We start from the raw sequence: 18,450 nt of genomic DNA, 5'->3' as shown, positions 1-18,450 counted from the left end.
TCCCACACTGGCGAGCACATCTTTGGCGTTCTGGACCGTGTTATCAAGTCTATTGGTCCGGAGCACTTCCGGGGAGTGTCTTCTGACTCAACTGGTAATACCTCGCGCGCTCGAAAGCTCCTTCAGGACGCGTATCCATGGATCCTGATTCTACCGGACCCATGCCACTGCTGCAATCTCCTTGCCAAGGACATTTGTCGGATGCCTTTCTTTGCGCCGGTATGAGCCGTAATTTATTTTTGCATGCAACATGACCTCATAATATATTAGGTCATTGCTAAGATCCGGCGAACCCTCAAGTATTTTAAGCACTCGACCTTTGCTACAACGCAACTCAAATCCACTCGAAAGCAGTTGAAGATATCTCGCGGCCTTGTATCCGTTGGCAAGACACGGTTTGTTACCATGTATCACGCAGGGAAGTCTGTACTGCGTTGCTATCCGGCCATCAAGCAGTTATGCTCGAAGAAGACGATCACAATCCCGGTATTTTTTACTTTGCTATTTAACTGCGCCTTATCTAACCTGTAACAACTATAGAACCGTGACTGTCATAACGTGTTTGTCGAGGGACGTAAATCCGCATCCCGGTTTGAGGCCGAACTTTTACGCTTCTGCAAAGTGCTTGCTCCGATTGCGAAAGCGACGCAGTGCCTCGAGGCCACACACACAGATGTCTCAAGTGTATACGAGTTTTGGCTGGCTATTGCAGCAAGCATGCACGATCTACTAGTGGGTGGCCAAAATGATGATGACGATGATGATGACTTGCAGGCAGAGATCCCTGTTGACGTCGCTGAGCAGATTCGCCGCTGCGTAAACTTTAGATTTGACAAGATGGTGAATGATAGTCCTGATGATGTCTACCTCGCCGGATTTGTCCTCAACCCACGTAAGTTCCTGATTATGCAATCCTCATTCCCGAAACAGAGTCTGACTGATAACAGGTTACCGGGGTTCGGCGATCATGAAAGACCTTAATCCACTCGCAATCCAGAACATTAGGATCAACGTCACCAACCTCACTGTTCAGGACAAGACTGGCTCCACAGATCTCCCCGAAACCCTCATGCGCGTCGGACGCTTCTTGCTTCGTTTACTCCGCACCGAGTACGAAAAGCGTGGTGTTTCAATTGCTGGCTTAACCGCTCCCGATGCTGTGGACAGGCTCAAAGAACAGCTTCGAGTTTATGTCAGAGCCTCATACCCATTCAACCGCCCTATCGCGTCAAGTGATAGCCCGCTATCATGGTGGGAAAACCTCAACAATGACCAGGACAATATGGCCCAGCCTCTTGCGGTAGGTCCCTGCTCGTGTTCATCTAATATGCTTTTCTAACTGGCCTTGATAGTCTCTCTGTGTAGCCTTATTCTCACTGCACTGCAACTCCATGGCTGAAGAGCGGACGGCATCAGCATTCACATGGATGAATGGACCGCTTCGTAATCGGCAGGATGCTGCAACTATCACACGGATGGTCAAGATCCGTAATTTCACTAGGGTGCACCCAAAGGTCAGCAGTATCCGAGTCGTCCTCTGCTTGTTGTTGGTCTGATCATATTCACAGAGAAATAAACCCCCTATGCGACCCATCGTGGGGTGGCGTGACCTGCAGACGAGCGTGAATCCAAACGGAACCAGAACCTCCAAAACCAATGCCAAGCGACGCCATGATCTCATTGACTTAACTGGCGGTGATGGTAATGGCTCTCCCGAGATCACTGACGATTTTGCAGATGATGACCTTGACGCTGATGATGTTGAGAATCCGATGGATGATCAGGCTGAAGTCACTCGTGAGCTCACACCGGAGGAGACAACTGAGGAGAAGGAGAAAGAAGGTTATTCTTGTGAGCAGTTTGATCTGGCTGCCGCAGTTGATCTCTCTTCGTATATACTACTGGATATGCTTTCCGACGAGAGCCTTGTGGATTCTAACGAGGCAGCCGTAGAAGAGACTACAGCCCGTGAAGTCCCTTCCGTACAGGTGCAGCGTGTGCTCAACGAGGGTGATTGGGACATGTAGTACTCGTCAGCATGGTCACTACACGGTAATCTGTAGCGTACTACAAAATAAATACCCCTATTCCCCTCCCCCGGTCAGTGACAGGGTTAGTGACTCGTGACAGGTCATTGACCGTCAGTGACCCGGTTAGCAACGTTGGTGAGAAGTTGTTCACCGTACACTATTTTGCACTACTCATTTGCACCATTTATGCGTGAAATTTGCATCCTTTCAGTGCAATTTTTGCTTACAGTAATGCAATTTTTGCTGTAAACCGAGTTGCAAATTTTGCCGGGAAAAGTTAAGATTTTGCTTATCGATTTTGGGTACTCAAAGTGCAAAATTTGCCACATTTTAGTGCAAATTAGCTAGCATAGACCCCTTACCCTCGGATATTGATCAACCGGTATTCACACGTTCACGCAGTGTAAATCAAGCACATGGCAATATATTCAGACAATGACTACAATACAGGGATGGCATGGGTCTATATACAGTACACCATGGCACGGGTAACGCATAATGCCCAGGGAGGGTGGCGAAAAGGGGGAACAGGGAGATGTGAGAGGTAGGATAGACCGAGGAGGGGACAGATAAGGCACCAATAGCACGTAGTACTAGTAAGGATGGGCAGGGCACATAGGACAAGTAAAGTATGGGGTGCTTACTTTAGTGCGGCAGTACTGGCGAAATGTTCTAAAGGCAGGGAGAGTGCAGCGTCAGCGCATGCATCAGGCGGGCAGCGAGAGCAGAGCACTTACCATTATGGTTTGAAGAGCGCTCCGGCGCGACATACGGGCACGGAAGCGACGGTGACTGATGGAACGGGAAGGGAATGGAAAGGGAACGATGAAGGTGGGACGCGGAAGAAGAGAGAACTCGAGTGCGTCATAAGTATCCACGCTTAGTCATCGATTCCCATCAGTACAGCCGATGCCACAATCGCGCTCCACTCCGCGAAGTCACAAAATTCGCATTGCTCTATCAGGTATCCAAATCTGATTTACACCATTTTGCTGCAAACCAATCGATTTGGGTACCGGTAGTGCAAATTTTGCATCAATTACTTTTCATAGTGAGTCCCATATTCGTACCGTTTCATCGTGCGAGCCCGAAGCAATCAAGGCGCCGTCGGGGGAACAGGCGACCACCCACACTTTGCCAGGTTGCCAGCGCTGCCTCCGGAGTCTAGAGACGTGTCTAAAGGGGGCATTGTTATCAAGCTATTGAGAGATTGGATGGCGTAAGCTTCTAGAATGACCAAAGCGCGATCGTGAGGGAGGCACTTACGGCGATGGTCGCGGAGAAACGTGTGCCCTGCATCACATCACACGCACACAGCTTGTTGACGCTGGTGGCGCCACATTTTCTCACGCTCGTTGATCGAGTAAAGACGCTCGCGGCAGATAAAGTTGCTCGATGGTGAAGTCAAGGCTGTGAATCATGATGCAAGTAGGTAGTGTTTGAATTCTTGCATAAAATGTCTCTCATATGTCTTTCAGCTGACAATTGGTGCTGTCCTGCCTACGAGTCGCTACCCAATCCCAGGAACAATTATTTGATTCGAGAAACACGGGCGTCTGCGGGCCCCATTATTCGCTTCTGCGAACACGACTAGGCCGGCCGCGTTCGCATTATAACTACTGTGCCTCATGATAAGAACGAGTTTTGCCATAGGAGGCTGGACTCATAACGATCCCATGGCGGTTCGAGCAGACGACACTCGATAAGCACAAAGGCGGCATCCCACTTGCGAAGAGCTAAGACATAGCTCAAGGGTTCCATATCAAGTACATAATGATAGTGGGTACAGGTTCCAATGGCACCCGTAGTCTACCTAAAGTCCCAAAAATGTCCAATGGCAGAGAACATTGTCTCAGTAATACAGATGCTGCTTGTAATTCTAGTATGCAAAACCTCACAGCACGCGGCCCATCATACAATCATCGCCTGCAGTGAGTACCAATCCCGCGTCTGGTGGAGCAGCTCTACCTGCCGCGCATCCCACATCTTCTCAACTTCCCGTTTGGCACGACGACGCTTATCCCCGTCCACGCTCTTGATCGTGATGACGAAGCCTGCGCTGATCGGCCGATGGTCGCTGATGTTGGGTTCCCAGCGGCAGTAATGCGTCTGCACGAGACGCTCGGGCACACGGGAGCGCCAGAGCACACGGTCGCACCAGGCAGGCACTCGCCGCTTCTCCGAGGAGTCGAACTCGTCCGATCCGCGGTCGTACTTGTACGTCGGCGCAAACGTGAGCGGGCCCTCACTGAACGTGCGGAAACGAAAGCCACGATTGAACCGCATCTCCTTGGCGAGCTGATCGTGAGCGAGCAGGGCTTCCCAATCGCGGGAGTGAATGGCAGCGATGATGTGCTCGCGACGTTGATCGATGCGGTAGTTCATGTCGCCGTTGACCTAATGAAACGCGTGTTAGTATGTCATTAGGAAAGAGAATAGAATAAAACATACAATAACGATTTCATGGTCGAGCACCATAGAACCGTCGCCTCCACCGACATATGCGATGGGATCCTCGAACACACGAGCGGCAGGGAGGACGTCCTTCTCCTCGAGCATACCGGCGACGTCAGCATTACGCTGCTGAACGTGGTGCTGGCCAGCCGCGAGATGGCAATTGATCATGCATACGGACGTGTCATCGATCACGAAACGGGATACAATGCCGCCCTACGCAAAGGCGTTTCAGCATTTACGTTCGAAGATGGAGATGAACGACTCACTTTGTTACCATACCGCCCACCCATCCCTCGCTTGATCGATGCGACTGCGATGTCCTTCATAACGACCTTCTCCGTGTTCTTCGCGAATATGCAGGTGAACAAGCCCACAAGGCTCTCCGTATGGATCACGGTATATGGGCAATCGGCAGGCATCGCGAGCTGAACAGCAAGCACGAGCCGATCGTGCCAGCGCCTGTACGAACTCGTCACCTTCTCCGAGATCCGACCGTCCTCGCCCTTCTTCTTGCCGCCGAGAAGCAGGTTCTTGGCCGCCATCTTGCGCGATTCGAGGTCGATGACCTCCTGGAAGCCAAACGAAATGATATCGGGGCGGTCGACAGAGCTGAGAACGTCCGAGAGGAAGTTGAGGTTTATCTCGTTGCCGGTGAGTGCGTCCGGTTTAGCGGCGTCGACATTCCACGAGACCACCAGGACGTTAAGAGGGCGGAAACTGCTGAATAGCTTCTCCCGCTTGAGGAGTTCTTGGTCTACAACAATAGAAATTCGTTAGCCACTTCCTCAAGCGAGTACGTGCAAATCCGAAAGACGGTGACTCACCGACCCAGTCCACCCCCAGCAATCCATCCCAAATCCGCAACTGCTCATCCCGACCAACACTCACGACGCTCAGCCGCTCCACTTTCTCGATGGAATAAGGATCCACGGACATCCTCAGAATAGGCAGATCCTTGTGCGCAGCCCATGCGTTCGTCACGACCCACGGCTTCTGCGACACATCGTACGCCATGATCATCCCCTTTCTCCCTCCAGCCCACAACCTATCCGCGACGCCTGCGAGACACAACACATCCGACGCACCGACCTTCATAACTTCTATACACGCCGGAGTGGTGCCTTCCGAGCCATCACCCTCTGAGCTGATGTCCCATAGACTGACATACCCGCCCTCGTGCCCAATGAAGACGATCCCGGGCTGCGACTGCATCATCGTCCCACACGTCACCGCACCTGCATGCTGAGTAGGCAAGACACTCCGCCCGATATTGCCAGGGGCAAACACGTCGTACACGCGAATGACAGGCACTGCGCTACCTGCTGGTCCACCAGCGCCGCCCGCAGCGTGCGCCGTGTCTCCTCGCGCGGACATCCACAGCAGCCCGCCGACGAGCGCTGCGAAATCCTGCTTCTCCGCCGTACGAACCGCACGCGGCGGCGTGATCGCGAGACTCGGCGCCATGGCTAGCGCTGGATTCTGGGACGGTGGCGGCTCAAATACGAGCGCCTTTCCGCTGTCGTCCAGGCTGACCATAGCCCGCCCGTGACGGAAGATATGCGTTACCGCGTGGGCGTGGGCGCCGAGCTTCGTTGCAAGCACCGAGCGCGACTTGACCGCGAACTCGACGAGATGGCCCTCCTTCATGCCCAGCCAGACAACGCTCCCGGGCTTTTCGCCGCCATCAGCGCCGTAACCGGGAGGCGCGAACTCCATGGCAGTGACCTTCATATCCCGCATACCCAGCTCCTTCATGTCGGCACTCCACAAGTAGATGTCGCTGACGCTAAGGTCGTAGTACCGAATGTGGTGTGGAGTTGTGACGAGAACACTCGATCCGGCGACCGCAGCATGACCACTATACGCAGGGACATGTATCTTGTAGTCGAGATATTGGAAACAGTTCGCGTGCGGAGGGCGCCTGGACGACCGGGACGCATCTGGCATCATCTCTACCGCACGCAGGCGCGGATCATCTTCCTCCGACTCCTCATCAGACGAGGGGGACTGCGCTCTGCGCATAGGCGGAAGCTTCTCTCCGAGTCCAATCGTCCGCGTCGGCGGAGGTGGTAAGTTCTTGCTTCCAAGAGGCTTGCGTTCCGGGCCGGGCGAGCCAACGTTGTCGAGGAACCCGGAGATATTGATGCTGTTTCTGGTCGGAAGAGGCGGAGGCGGGGAAGTGATCTCGGGCAAGGAAGAGCTAGGCGAGATGCGACGAACGGGAAGAGGGGGTGCGGTAGACGATACAGGTGTTGAGCTGGACGCGTAGTCCGATGACGAAGAGTCCGCCACGTGCTGACTCGTGCTACCGTTTGCATGGTGATGATTGCCATTGTGACGGGCAGGAGGTGGTGGAGGCGGTGGGTGCAAATGAAGGCGAGTTGGTGGCTTGGGTGGCGGGTTCGGAGATGAAGAGAGGCTGGATATGCTGTCGTTGGAGCTAAAGCTCTCGGTGGAGCCTTGGTAGCCTAATATGTGCTGTTGGTGAAGGCTGCCCTCAGAGGGGCGAGGTCGTTTAGGAGGTGGGACTGGTCGGGGTCTGCGATCGTTCGTGCTGGTAGATTCATCTGATTCGTCTTCGGAGAATGGACTGGGGCTGGCAGTGTGGCGAGGATGGGGAGGCGGAGCTGGTGCTGTGCGGGGACGAGCCTCTTGTGGACTCTCGACTATGTTTGATGGAAGAATGCGGCTGGATTCGGGTTTGGTATGGCGAGGGGGGACGGGGGGTGTAGGAGAGAGCAGCGGCTCGCTTCGCGAGGTCGAGGGTTGGACATGGACGACGGGAGAGGGTTTAGGTGTGATGCTACGAGGAGGCGAAGAGTTGGTTGGTTGCCTAGAGTGTCGAGCACGGACGTGAGCAAGAAGTGCGGATAGGACCATTCGAGTAGAATGGAAAACCTTCCACCAAGAAGGCGGTAATATAGAATGGCAAAAACAAAAATAGTGATGACTTACGAGAACCGATCGCGCAAGGATGCAACGCTGACAGGTCGAGGCGGCTCATCTCCAATATCATGGGTTTCGAAGTAGTTGTCGGACCTTGGACTTAAGGTATCTGCTAAGCTTGGAGAATTGAGTGAATTAATGCTGGGGGACGGAACGGGCCGAAGAAGGGGGGAGACGACGCCCGCAAGTAAGGGCTTATTGACATTCGCGCGAACAACAGAGGGTGGAGGGGGAGGAGGGCGTCTGGCTTTGGGGTCGGGAGATAGTGGCTCATCGGTAGAAGGCTCTCGTGGATGTGCTATATGGGGGGGAGGTGGCGGGGGAGGTCTGTTCTTGGGATCGGGAGATGGTTGGTTGGTGACCGAAGACTGGCGGAGATGATGTGACACTGGTGATAAGTTGGGAGATGCAATGAGGTGTTCGAGTTTGCCTGACGCGATGCGTGAGGACGGGCGGTGCGCGTCTGACGTAGAAGGTGGGATGCCCGCCTGCTTGGGGGTGGGTGTATGCGTGCCCGCCGCCTTGGGACTGCGAGCGAGAGTGGGCGATTCGGTCGATATGCTCTCAAACCTTGACCTGAGGGATCTGACGCCAGCGGGTTGAGCAGATTCGATGTCGTTGCCGTCTGCCATCTTGCCGAAGTTCAAAGAACGCGTACTGGTGTATGTGATGACACTTCCGAGACTGCGTCCTGCACCATCAAGCTATGAAAGGCAGAGCGCAAAAGCTTGCACGCGCAAATGCTAAAGGCGGCAGATCTGGTTGAAACAAGAGGGATAGATGGAGGAGTGGTGGTGGAGAGATAACAAACGACGACGGCGAGAACGCCAGTCTGGAATTCGGGGTAAAGTGGCGCGACCTGACCAGAGACTGCGGTTCACTTTTGGTAAGCCCCTGTCCATTCCACGTGGGCGGACGGGTCGGGCTTCTCGGCACACACCAACGACCTGCCGTCGACGGTCGACCTCTATCTTTCTTACTTGCACCAACACCAAGAATGGTGATGCTTTCAATATCACCTATAAGCCTCAAGAACGCTTGCCTACCGGGTAGCATATGCCGGATAGCAAGCATGGAACCTAGTTTATTGTCGTCAAGCTGTAAGGACCAGGGTGATGGTTTGACGTAAACCTCTTCAACGCCTCCAGTGAGTGCCAAGCACCCGCTGACCCGCCTCCGCCCTTCACTTTATCCTCGTTCATTTTCCAAATCGGCCCTCAGCGCTATGGCTGTTCATCCATGCGCATATATCCCGTCAAACGTCGAGGACCTCCGTCGAGACTACAATATTACCGTCAGCGTTCAACACCTCCTCCTCAGTACGGAGAAGTTCCGCGCGGCAGAGATTTTTAAGCACGGCTACGAACTATACGCGCCGGGCACAATGACATATGTTCCCTACCACGCGTACGAAGGCCCAACGGCTCCACCCTCCGATCTCGGGCGTCCCGGCGACACCTTCCTAGACACTGAATCAAGCGAGCTGTATGCGCGGCAAATCGGCAAGTGGATGGAATGGCGAGGACCTGTTCCCAGCAAGAGAACGATGGCGTCCCAACTCAACGAGACGACTTGGTCAGAGTTCAGATCGCTGCTCATAGCTCACCCAGATTTCCCCCACGCCGATAGATTACTGTGGTGTGACGGACATGAGATGGGATGGTTCGGTCGCCCGGCTATATCTGGAAAAAGGAAGGATATGTTCGAGGAAATGGAGTTTGGTCTGGACGACGTTGGAAACGGGAGGGCGGTCGTGAAGAGATTGCTAGAGACGAGGGCGAAAGGAGGCAAACGGGTGCACGAAGACGCTCCTCCTACCGTGAAGTCTCACAAGAAGTCTCGAGTGCGTACTTTCGTCTTTTTACCCAAAGACCTCGATTTATCATCCGTCCCATATAGGCCAATACCTCCAAGGCTCAAAGAGCGGATGATATCATTCACTCCGCGACTTCTGTTTCCACAACAAGGACTCTCGACGTTGCGCCCGTGGATGACATGATGAAAGTCTTTGGGAAAGGTACGTATCACGCTGCTCTTCTGAGCGCCTTCAATGATACCACGCTAGCAATGGAACACGCACTCGGAGCCCAGGTGCAAACACAAGAGGGTGAGCTGAAGACAGCTCAAGTCAAGATACAGGCACTAGAACAAAGGATATCCGAACGTACGTTACGACTTCATCTCCTTCGATCATAATCCCTTGATAACAACATATCGTCAGTTCAACTCAAGCACGTTATGGAGCTCAACCGGCTGCAGAACCAGTTAGCTGATGAGAACGAGCAAAGGCTGCTCGCTGAGACGGGACTTGCTCGCGAGGTCAAAGGTCACAAGAAAGTACAAAAGCGGTACGACAAACTGACAGCCAACGTCCAGCGAATGCATTCTGTGAGTACTAGTTCGCATAGACGACGTGGCTTGCATTCTGACATTGAATCCGTCCTGACTAGACTCTCCATGACCTTTTTCCCGATGTCGGTCATGACATGGCAACCGAGAAATAGCAATGTATCTCTACCACATCCATGTCATCTTAGCGGTCGTGTGAAGCAAATTGCTGTGGTTTAGCACGCTCGTGGCTGTTGTGAGGTATCAAGCGCTTAACAATCCTGTTTTCACATACCCTATAGCAAAGTAGTTCACACGAAGATCTTGGCAGCTTTTCACCGTACCAACGTGGCTTTGTTTTTGCTTGTGGGATGTCTCGTTTGACACGTCCATTGTGCTCTTTTTAAGGTGTATTTTGTGGTATAGTGATAGTGACACCAGCTTCTAGCATCCCATTGCTACTTTTTAAGCCGCTACCGCGTCAAAATAGGATGAGATAACATAGAGTTTCTCCGCGTTGACTTGGCACTATTCGGCGCCCTGGTTCGGCACTTAATCAACTGCCACCGGAACAGCATGACAAAGTGCCACATGAACGTCAGACTTTGATGGCTTAAAATTGCTAGCTAACGGGCGCTTAATTCAAGTGCAGGCACGCTCCGAACGACCATCACACTTTACCCACCTCGCCGTTCGCGCCCAGCACTCGCTTATTTCCATCATGGTCTTTCATCCCTACGACACCAGACGAGAGCAGTACGAAATGGTAGCCGGAGGTGAAAGGGCCACTAGCACTGACCTGCCATCGCGTCTTCTACCTCTGGCTCCACTTCCGAAGTCGGATCTTCTCTCGCGACGTGCCTCAATCGTTTCTCTAGTGTTCACTTTTTTGATAGGTGCAGCATTCGTCATCTCAGGCGCAGTTGACCTTGCGTCTCACAAAAACGACTCTGGACCCGCGTCTCAACGAGTCGTAGCGATGAGCTTTGAATCGTTGCCGGAGGTCTTGACTCTGTTCCTCAGCTTTCTGGTAACCATCACGACGGAGGCTATTGGCTATGTTCATGGTGTAACACTTCGTTCGGCTCTCACCGAAGAGAACCGGCTTCACTTCAATAACAAGGCGCGGCTCTTTACAGCAACACGCAAACGTCGGATAACAGGGCCCAATGGTCTCTATTGTAACATTCTAACGGCAGCGCTCTTCATCCTATCCACCGTATCGGCAACCTGTATCTTTACCAAACAATCGGATGATAATGCACTCCTTGTCAGTCTTGTCCCCATGATTACTTTGGGGATCTGCCTCGTCGTCCAAGCCTTGATTGCTGCCTACGGCCTCCACACAACTAGGATAATCACATGGGACAGCACTGCTCTCGGGACTACTCTTGCGCTGTCCCGTCTTCGCATCATCCACCACACCAAAGGACGCTGCATGTGCAATGTCACTCACCTCGGTAGTGGCCCATGCCCTCTGAAGCCTTCGCCATCCCAGCCGTCCGCCTGGCAAGCCCGCCGAGATGTTCGCGTGACCATGATATCCATGTGGATTCTCACGGGCGTTTGCGCAGGATTCGGCGGGATCTTCATGTACAACAGCAGCCCATACCTCGGCGACATCGCCCCAACAGGCTGGACTCTCATCGCGAGACCCGGTTCCCCTTCGGCAAGTGTGTTCCTTCACAACACCGAGGGCCAGGTTTGGTTCTCGCTCTTCGGCCTCCTGTCTATCATTCAGGGTTCGCTTGCACTCGCACTCCACCAAGCCGGCAATGTCGCCAGTGCACTGCGCGACGAGCAAGTCTGGAGAGAAACGACCAGTGCTAAGGGATCGCCGCTGGAGACGAGCATTATTCGAGCCATTCTCAGTCCCCCCTACTTGCTGCTACTAGCCTCGAAGCCTATCCTTCGTACGTCGCTCCTCTTTTCTTATTCTCGCTGGTCTAATATACTGTATACTGTAAGACTGGATGATGAGTTTGGCCAACACCGTAGTGATAGGGCTCGAGAATCCTGGAGAGCTAGCTTGGCACTACGTTTACCTGAACGCATATCAAGTAAGCCACAATCCCGAGCTTGCAACTTTCAGCTTACTTAGTTATCGTGACGTTTTTGACCAGTACTGGAATCTGAGCATTGCAGCTGCCGTTCTGTCTGCAGTCTTCACGGTTCTGGTTCTTCTTCGCCCCCGAGGACCGCAGCCAGCTGCCTATGGTCACTTCCAGACGCTCGCAAATCTTATCGATGAGTGGCCTGACCAGGGCGACGAACAGAGCCGTCTCTTCTGGGGCCACAAAGGAGAATACAAAGAAGAACTGGATGATGACGTCAAAACAGTATTTCACGCTGGAACGAGCGAGAAGCCATTGGAGACAGTGAGGATTGGTGAAACATACGCGTAATCCGTGGTATCAAACCTTTGTCAGCCATATCCTCAATCTGGGTACCTGGTAAGCAGGGTGGCAGTCGATGTCTAGTCATTGCAGTGACCTCGTCTGAACGCGTATGGAGGAGGGCCTTAAACTCCGATATCGCTCGTATATATCTTGGCACGTCTCACACCCCCTTTCAACTGCTGACTTTACTAAGGCTTGCCGAGTGCCTATGATACGCATGGTCACAGTGCCTGTACTCCCTACACGACTTGGGTCCTTAAATAAAACTACTTCATTTTAATGTATAGGCACATGTACGATATCTACTTCAAAGACGTTCTTAACACAGTGTATCTGCTAACTAGCAAGCTCGCCCCCAGTTACTGTTCAGCGCATGCTATGATCAGTGACTGCCAATGCGAAATCGAACAGCTTAGTGAAATGAAAGTAGTATAGAATGATTCATCGAATAGTCCAGCGTATAACTTAGTACCGCTCATCGTCTTATTGCGCAGAGATGGTGCCTGTTTGCGAGCGCTGTCCCCCTATCATCGGGCGAGTATATGAAGCGCCCAAACGGACATGCTAATTTTATCGCCGAGAAAATCAGGTCGAAAACGCTTATCTCGTAGTGGTGTGCCTGAATGTTCCATGAATACGCCACGCCAAGTACCTGCACGGATATTTGCGCTTGATCGAGACTAACGTGAACGCCCCGTGAACAAGCAAACTGGGGTTATTCCTATATTGTGTTTATGAGGCAAAAAAAAGGTAGCTTAGGTGAGCGTACAGCTGATTATTCTGTGAGCATTCATGTTGATTCGTCTGGGAATGGAACTACAGTAAAAGCGCGCGGTAACGCGGCTAATTAAAGTCTTTGAGCGCAGTACGTGTGTATCACACAGGGAACGTAAGCTCAAGGCGGCCCGACTGTACAACAGGAGGGCTGACTTCCCGCCATCGCTATGAAAAGATGTGAAGTGAGTGGCCTGTTTTCATCGCCAAGTCCCAGCCGCGCCAAAATCGTCCACAATCCAGGAACAACGACAATCTGCCAGGACCACTTTGCATGTGGTGCATGCCCCATCGTTCTCACCTCGACTGCGCAAGGTCTCCCGTGGAGGGGAACACAAAACGCATAAAAGCCTAATGCGCTGCGGCTCTCAATAGTCAGCACCAGGTCTACAAGTCGCAATTCGTTGTAGCTTTCCCCAGATCGTCGAGATGTACAAGTTCGCTCTCCTCACCAACCTTCTTCTCGCATCTGCTGCCCTCGCAGCTCCCAAGTCGCGCATTGCATCACGTCTTGCTCGTCGTGCTGCTAATGGCCGTCAGTCTCTGCCCGCCCAGCGCATTTCAAACACCGAGTACAGCGAGAACTGGGCTGGCGCTGTTTATGCTGAGGGTGACGTCAGTGCTGCTTATCAAACTGTCGAATCTGGACTACTCTGCTAACAGCGCTTATCTGATTAGGGTACTTACACCGCTGTGACTGGTACCTTCACGGTCCCCACGCCCACCACTGAAGGCTCCGCTTCGGCCTGGGTTGGCATTGACGGTGACACCTGTGAGACCGCCATTCTGCAGACGGGTGTCGACTTCACCTATTCCGACGGCGAAGTCTCCTACGATGGTCAGTTTTCTTCCCCTGCGCCATTACAATGCTCCACTCACCACGTTTTCACCTATCCTCTAGCCTGGTACGAATGGTACCCCGACTACGCCTACGACTTCTCCGGCATCACCATCTCCGCTGGTGATGTCATCAAGACCACCGTCACCGCGACTTCGACCACCTCCGGTACCGCCGTCATCGAGAACACGACTACCGGCGTGACCGTCACCCAGGACCTGACCTCCACCTACGCGCTCTGCGAAGAGAACGCTGAGTGGATTGTCGAGGACTACGAGGAGGGCGACTCACTCGTGGAACTTACCAACTGGGGCACCGTCACGTTCACCGACGCGTATGCCACCACCTCTTCTGGTGAGGTCACGCCTTCGGGCGCGACCGCCATCGACATCGAGCAGAACGGCGAGGTCTTGACGCAGGTCACGATCGGCGACACTGTTGCTGTCAAGTACGTCTGAGCCGTATGCCAAGCTTGCAGCCAGATGGAATAAGAATCTGGGAATATTGGGGTTTTACTTGGGCTTCTTGACGTGGTTGTGGTATGTATTGGTAGCCGGTGGCCTGTATGGTCGTAAATTGTTAGAAGTTTATAGGATTATATGTTGGCGTTTGATATGGGCAGTCACCTTGGATAAGCTCGCGCTTCAGCCCATTTTCGGCCAAACTTCCTCAGGTAGCAAAGTTGCATAGCCTAAAGCTGATAGTGAGCTAAGTTGGGTTTACGGCAAAAGTTCAGTTGTGAAGGCGTACTTGTCCACCGTAAATCGTGCAGCCCGAGGAAGTAGAACCAAAGCAATATTAAAACCTCCGCGGCATCGACTAACAAGGGAAGTACCACGTGGGGTGGATGTCATCGCTAATTATAAAGTCCAACATAAAATCAGTAAAACTGTACACGAAATCGACAGACTGGAGACTTCACCCGAGCAAGTACTGGAAGCAACAAGTCAGATTTACGACGGCCATGGAAGAAGTAGCACTTTGATACCTTACTCTTTCCCTAGGACACCGTTCTCGCGCACGGACCAGCGTTAATCAACACACCTTTCTTCGGCGCCAGTTCTCATACAGGCTGGCCCGAAGAAAATCCCCAAGCAAGGCAGACGATCCAGCCTATCCATGCGATCGCCGTGGTCCCAAGACCTCGAACAGCCACCGGCGCAGCACGGAGTCGCACGCAAGGCTATCCAACAACCAGGCCTCCGACGGAGAGCGAGGGACACGAGCAGAGCAAGCACGTCCGCACGTATGACGCGTCGCTCGCACGCGCCTCGTGTGCACCGCGAGGCCAGCCGCGCACAGGGGGTGTGTCGTCTCGTCCCGAACCCTCGTCCCCTCGCCCCCCGCGCTCCGCGTCCCGCGTGACTGTGGATGCGCATGGACGCAGGCCCGAGTTTGGCTCGCTGCTCTTTTTTGGGGGCGCACGGACGGGCTGCATAAATGTGCCGCAGCCCGCGATGCTTCTCGAGCGAGCGAATAGAAGACCACGCGAAGCGAAAGAAAGAAGGAGATGAGATAAACCGGTTCCGGGTGTGGCGCGGCGCGATTCGGTGCGGGTGTAAGATGAATGGACCGTGACACTGGTAGCAGCAGCAGCAGTAGCAGAAGCGCGAGCGCGCAGGGGCACATCATACGCATGTCATGTTGAAACTGAGCTGAAGAAACACCGGTGTCATAACCCAGAAGCGACGAGAAAAACGACATGTACCCAGTAGGGTATCTGTGCTCCCAAAAACCGAGTCTGATCAACGAGGCTGAGGCGCCAAGCAGCCCACGGGATCGCTCGGCGACCTGCACTGTGTCTTCTCGATGCAGGGTCGCTCTGAGGTGCGAACGGGCGCTCAAGAAATTGAAGTTCAAAGCATCTCTAAAATGTGCCCGACATACAAGCAACCTTCGCGGATAAGCTCCTCTCAACGGCGTTCCGAGACAGAAGCTGCTGAGACGCTAAAACGCTGGATCGGAACGTTAACCTCACCTCTCCTCCCCAGTCCTCGTCCGCGCTTCCTCCCACTTCGCACCCTGTGTCTGTGTCCGTCTGCGTTTTATTTGCATCTGTGTCTGCCAGTGTGTGTACGCGTTCCAATTCCGCGCCCCGTCCCCGTCTCGTTTCCGACGGCGAAGCGCGAAGCACAGAGCTATGCAAACCCATCCACCATGCAGCAACACATGGATCAGAAATCAGGGGTCCGAACGCTAAATCCTCATCATACATCCTCGAATAGGACATGAGAGAGGACGAGAGCACAGACGCCTGAAGATACAATTCCATGACGGGTGGCTGGCGGTCATGCGGGAGCCGCGGTGCGGCGTGAACGGGTACACCCTTTACCGCTTTCGACGATTACGAGAAGCTCGAACGAACGAAGGGCTGCTTCAGATAGATTTCAGACTCGTACAGCAAGCGTGTCTGGAACGCCACTGGGCTGACGCGCCCTTGACGGATCCGACGGAAGGAGCAAATAACTCGATCTCTGTGATTTCCAAGAAGGCTGGTCAGCGTGCCTCAAACATCGCAGAAAATCTGGACACCGCTGGGCCAGAGAGATGGCCGGGAAGGCACAGACGGTCATGCGATCTCTGCCAGCACTTGTCCTGCGTCAGATCGTCAGACCGTCGATATGCTGTAGTGGGAAATCCAACGAACCTGTATAGCCAGCTAGACGGCGAACAAACGAGGCGAGGCAGATAGGGCAGAGCGCAGCTCGGCACCGACCGAGGAGCTGCAGAAGCCCAGTGCGCTCCATCGAACGCACCCACCAATCGATCGACGTTGTGCTAACGTGTCGACGAGGGAGGGCGGCCGTGCCAGTGCTGTAAACGAGCTGTGGGGCGTGAGCGTGAGCGTGGACACGTTACCGGTAGCGTACCGTAGCGCCTCCTTGCCTCGCGCATCACTTCGAACCCAAGTACGACACAGGCCTCGAGCCTCGAGGCTGAGGGCTTGTTCATCTTCGCAGGCTATCGGCGGCAGAAAAAATGCCTTGTCAGTTTTTTGGGAATAACACACGGCGGTCCAGCCACGCTGGCTGACCGGGGGTCTCGCACTGTGCATAGCTGTGGGCGCCAGAGAGCGAGCGAGCAAGATTAGCTCGTCGCAGATTAGCAGGGCGAGAGCATGGATCGGTGGCTGAGTCGATCGGATGCACCGAACGGTGGACGTTTCGACGTTTGACATTGGACACCTGACAGCTCCTCAAACGCTCCTCGGGGCTGCCCCTCATACCGGCGGTTCGAGGAGCCCGCCGATCGCTGCACCGCTGACTTCGGAGTCTAAGAACAAGACAACACGACATCACGATATTGCTCGACATCAGACCTTTTGTCCTTTGTAATCTAGAATTCGGGACACTGTTGAGAGAATGAAGCCCAGAGCCCAACCCGAATAGAACAGAATCAACACAACAAAAGGAGGGAGGCGGACAAACCGACCGACCCGCCGCACGCCGATGGCGGGCAATTACAATAGAGAAAAAGATGAACGTGGAGATGGCGATGGCGCAGATGCTGATTCAGATATCGCAAGGGCCGAAGCTAGAAGTTGATATGCAAAGAGGCGATACCGCGGTGATATCGCTGATGCACAAATACAAAGAGAGAACAAAAACAAGCACAAGCACAAAAACAGGAGCCCGCGAACCGCTCGGAAGCTCGTTCGGGAGAGAGGCGGCGCCACTGCGCGGCGGGCGGGGCGCCTGAGCAGGCGATCGTGGAATGATGCGTCGTTTCTTTTACGAACCCAACCACAATAAGAACAAAACGAAGCAGCGCGAGGGGTGGTGCGTGAAGTGACTGTTGCGAGGTAAAGTACAACGAGCACCGAGAAAAGCTAGTTTTCATTTGTGTTCGCGCGCGATGCACACGCGTGCGTGCGGGGCAAACGGAAGAGTCCACGGCATTGGCCGGGGAAAAGAGCGGGGTCGGTCGGAGTAATGATTCTGCAGGCCGGATGGTGTAGGTGTCAATTTCGTGGTCATGATGATGATGCGGGACAAACGAGTCCGAGGAGACCGAAGACGCGATGAAGAAGATGCCCTGACGCGCGGATATGAACGAAGGATTTGGACGTGGACGGAAGGCGAAGAAAAAAGGAAAGGGGCGGTCATCCGTCAGCGTCCGTTCTGTCCCAAGAGAAGAAAGTCCGGAGAGAACAGCGACACGACGCAGAACGTTAGTGGATGGAGGTTGACCCAACGATGGCCGTGCGGCTGATTGATCTCGTAATCGATGAAATCAGCCATGATCATAGGGCATACACAGGTCAGGTCAGGCCGACCGAGTCCAGCCCCAGACAGGGAAGCGCCGCGAGAGCAACAAGCTACAAGTGGAGAAAGGCGAACACGAGGCGGGGGCGTTTTGTTTCGTTCGTGGTGTAAATTGGGATATGCGCTGCCAGAATGAGAATGGGTCCGAGAAGGTCAGACCGAGACCGATGAAGGAAGAGATGGGATTGGACGAGGGCCTGACGCATGATGTATAACTAACCGCACGAGAGATGCGAGGGGTGGATGATACATGTCCACTACTATGTCCACTGGCACCCCGCGCGCCCCGGGCCGTGTTTGCGCGGCCCGTAGACTTTTCGCGCTCAGAGCTGCCTGCATTGCATTTTGATCCCTGGAGACAAGTTCGCCTTGGGTCGGAGCGTGCGGACGGATATGGGCAGACGCAATTGTCT

The 18,450-nt window shown here is 53.8% G+C and overlaps 4 protein-coding genes across 4 annotated transcripts; 2 read left to right on the top strand and 2 right to left on the bottom strand.

The window, feature by feature from the left end:
- Positions 1-3,772: 3,772 nt before the first annotated feature.
- Positions 3,773-6,868, bottom strand: CONPUDRAFT_122190 (DNase I-like protein). The gene is made up of 4 exons (XM_007769407.1): positions 5,312-6,868; positions 4,754-5,241; positions 4,482-4,700; positions 3,773-4,427 (listed from the first exon to the last, which is right to left on the bottom strand). Exons 1-4 carry the CDS (start codon positions 6,507-6,509, stop codon positions 3,942-3,944), a joined length of 2,391 nt encoding a protein of 796 aa, XP_007767597.1. The 5' UTR covers positions 6,510-6,868; the 3' UTR covers positions 3,773-3,941.
- A 148-nt stretch (positions 6,869-7,016) lies between these two features.
- CONPUDRAFT_102412 (uncharacterized protein) lies at positions 7,017-8,254 on the bottom strand (the record flags this gene model as incomplete). The annotated part of the gene is made up of 2 exons (XM_007769406.1): positions 7,443-8,254; positions 7,017-7,320 (listed from the first exon to the last, which is right to left on the bottom strand). Coding segments are annotated over exons 1-2 (927 nt in total), but the record flags the coding sequence as incomplete, so codon positions are not given.
- A 563-nt stretch (positions 8,255-8,817) lies between these two features.
- Positions 8,818-12,166, top strand: CONPUDRAFT_143427 (uncharacterized protein; the record flags this gene model as incomplete). The annotated part of the gene is made up of 8 exons (XM_007769405.1): positions 8,818-9,276; positions 9,333-9,450; positions 9,499-9,597; positions 9,655-9,821; positions 10,414-10,537; positions 10,658-11,674; positions 11,730-11,821; positions 11,885-12,166. The coding sequence occupies 8 exons, from the start codon at positions 8,818-8,820 to the stop codon at positions 12,164-12,166; spliced, it is 2,358 nt and encodes a 785-aa protein (XP_007767595.1).
- Positions 12,167-13,672: 1,506 nt separating this feature from the next.
- On the top strand, positions 13,673-14,230 carry CONPUDRAFT_54011 (uncharacterized protein; the record flags this gene model as incomplete). The annotated part of the gene is made up of 2 exons (XM_007769158.1): positions 13,673-13,772; positions 13,836-14,230. Coding segments are annotated over 2 exons (495 nt in total), but the record flags the coding sequence as incomplete, so codon positions are not given.
- Between the last annotated feature and the right edge of the window lie 4,220 nt (positions 14,231-18,450).

The sequence above is a fragment of the Coniophora puteana genome (assembly GCF_000271625.1).
Source record: "Coniophora puteana RWD-64-598 SS2 unplaced genomic scaffold CONPUscaffold_5, whole genome shotgun sequence".
In the NCBI taxonomy this organism is placed as follows: domain Eukaryota; kingdom Fungi; phylum Basidiomycota; class Agaricomycetes; order Boletales; family Coniophoraceae; genus Coniophora; species Coniophora puteana.
This window is presented reverse-complemented; position numbering and strand designations above follow the sequence as displayed.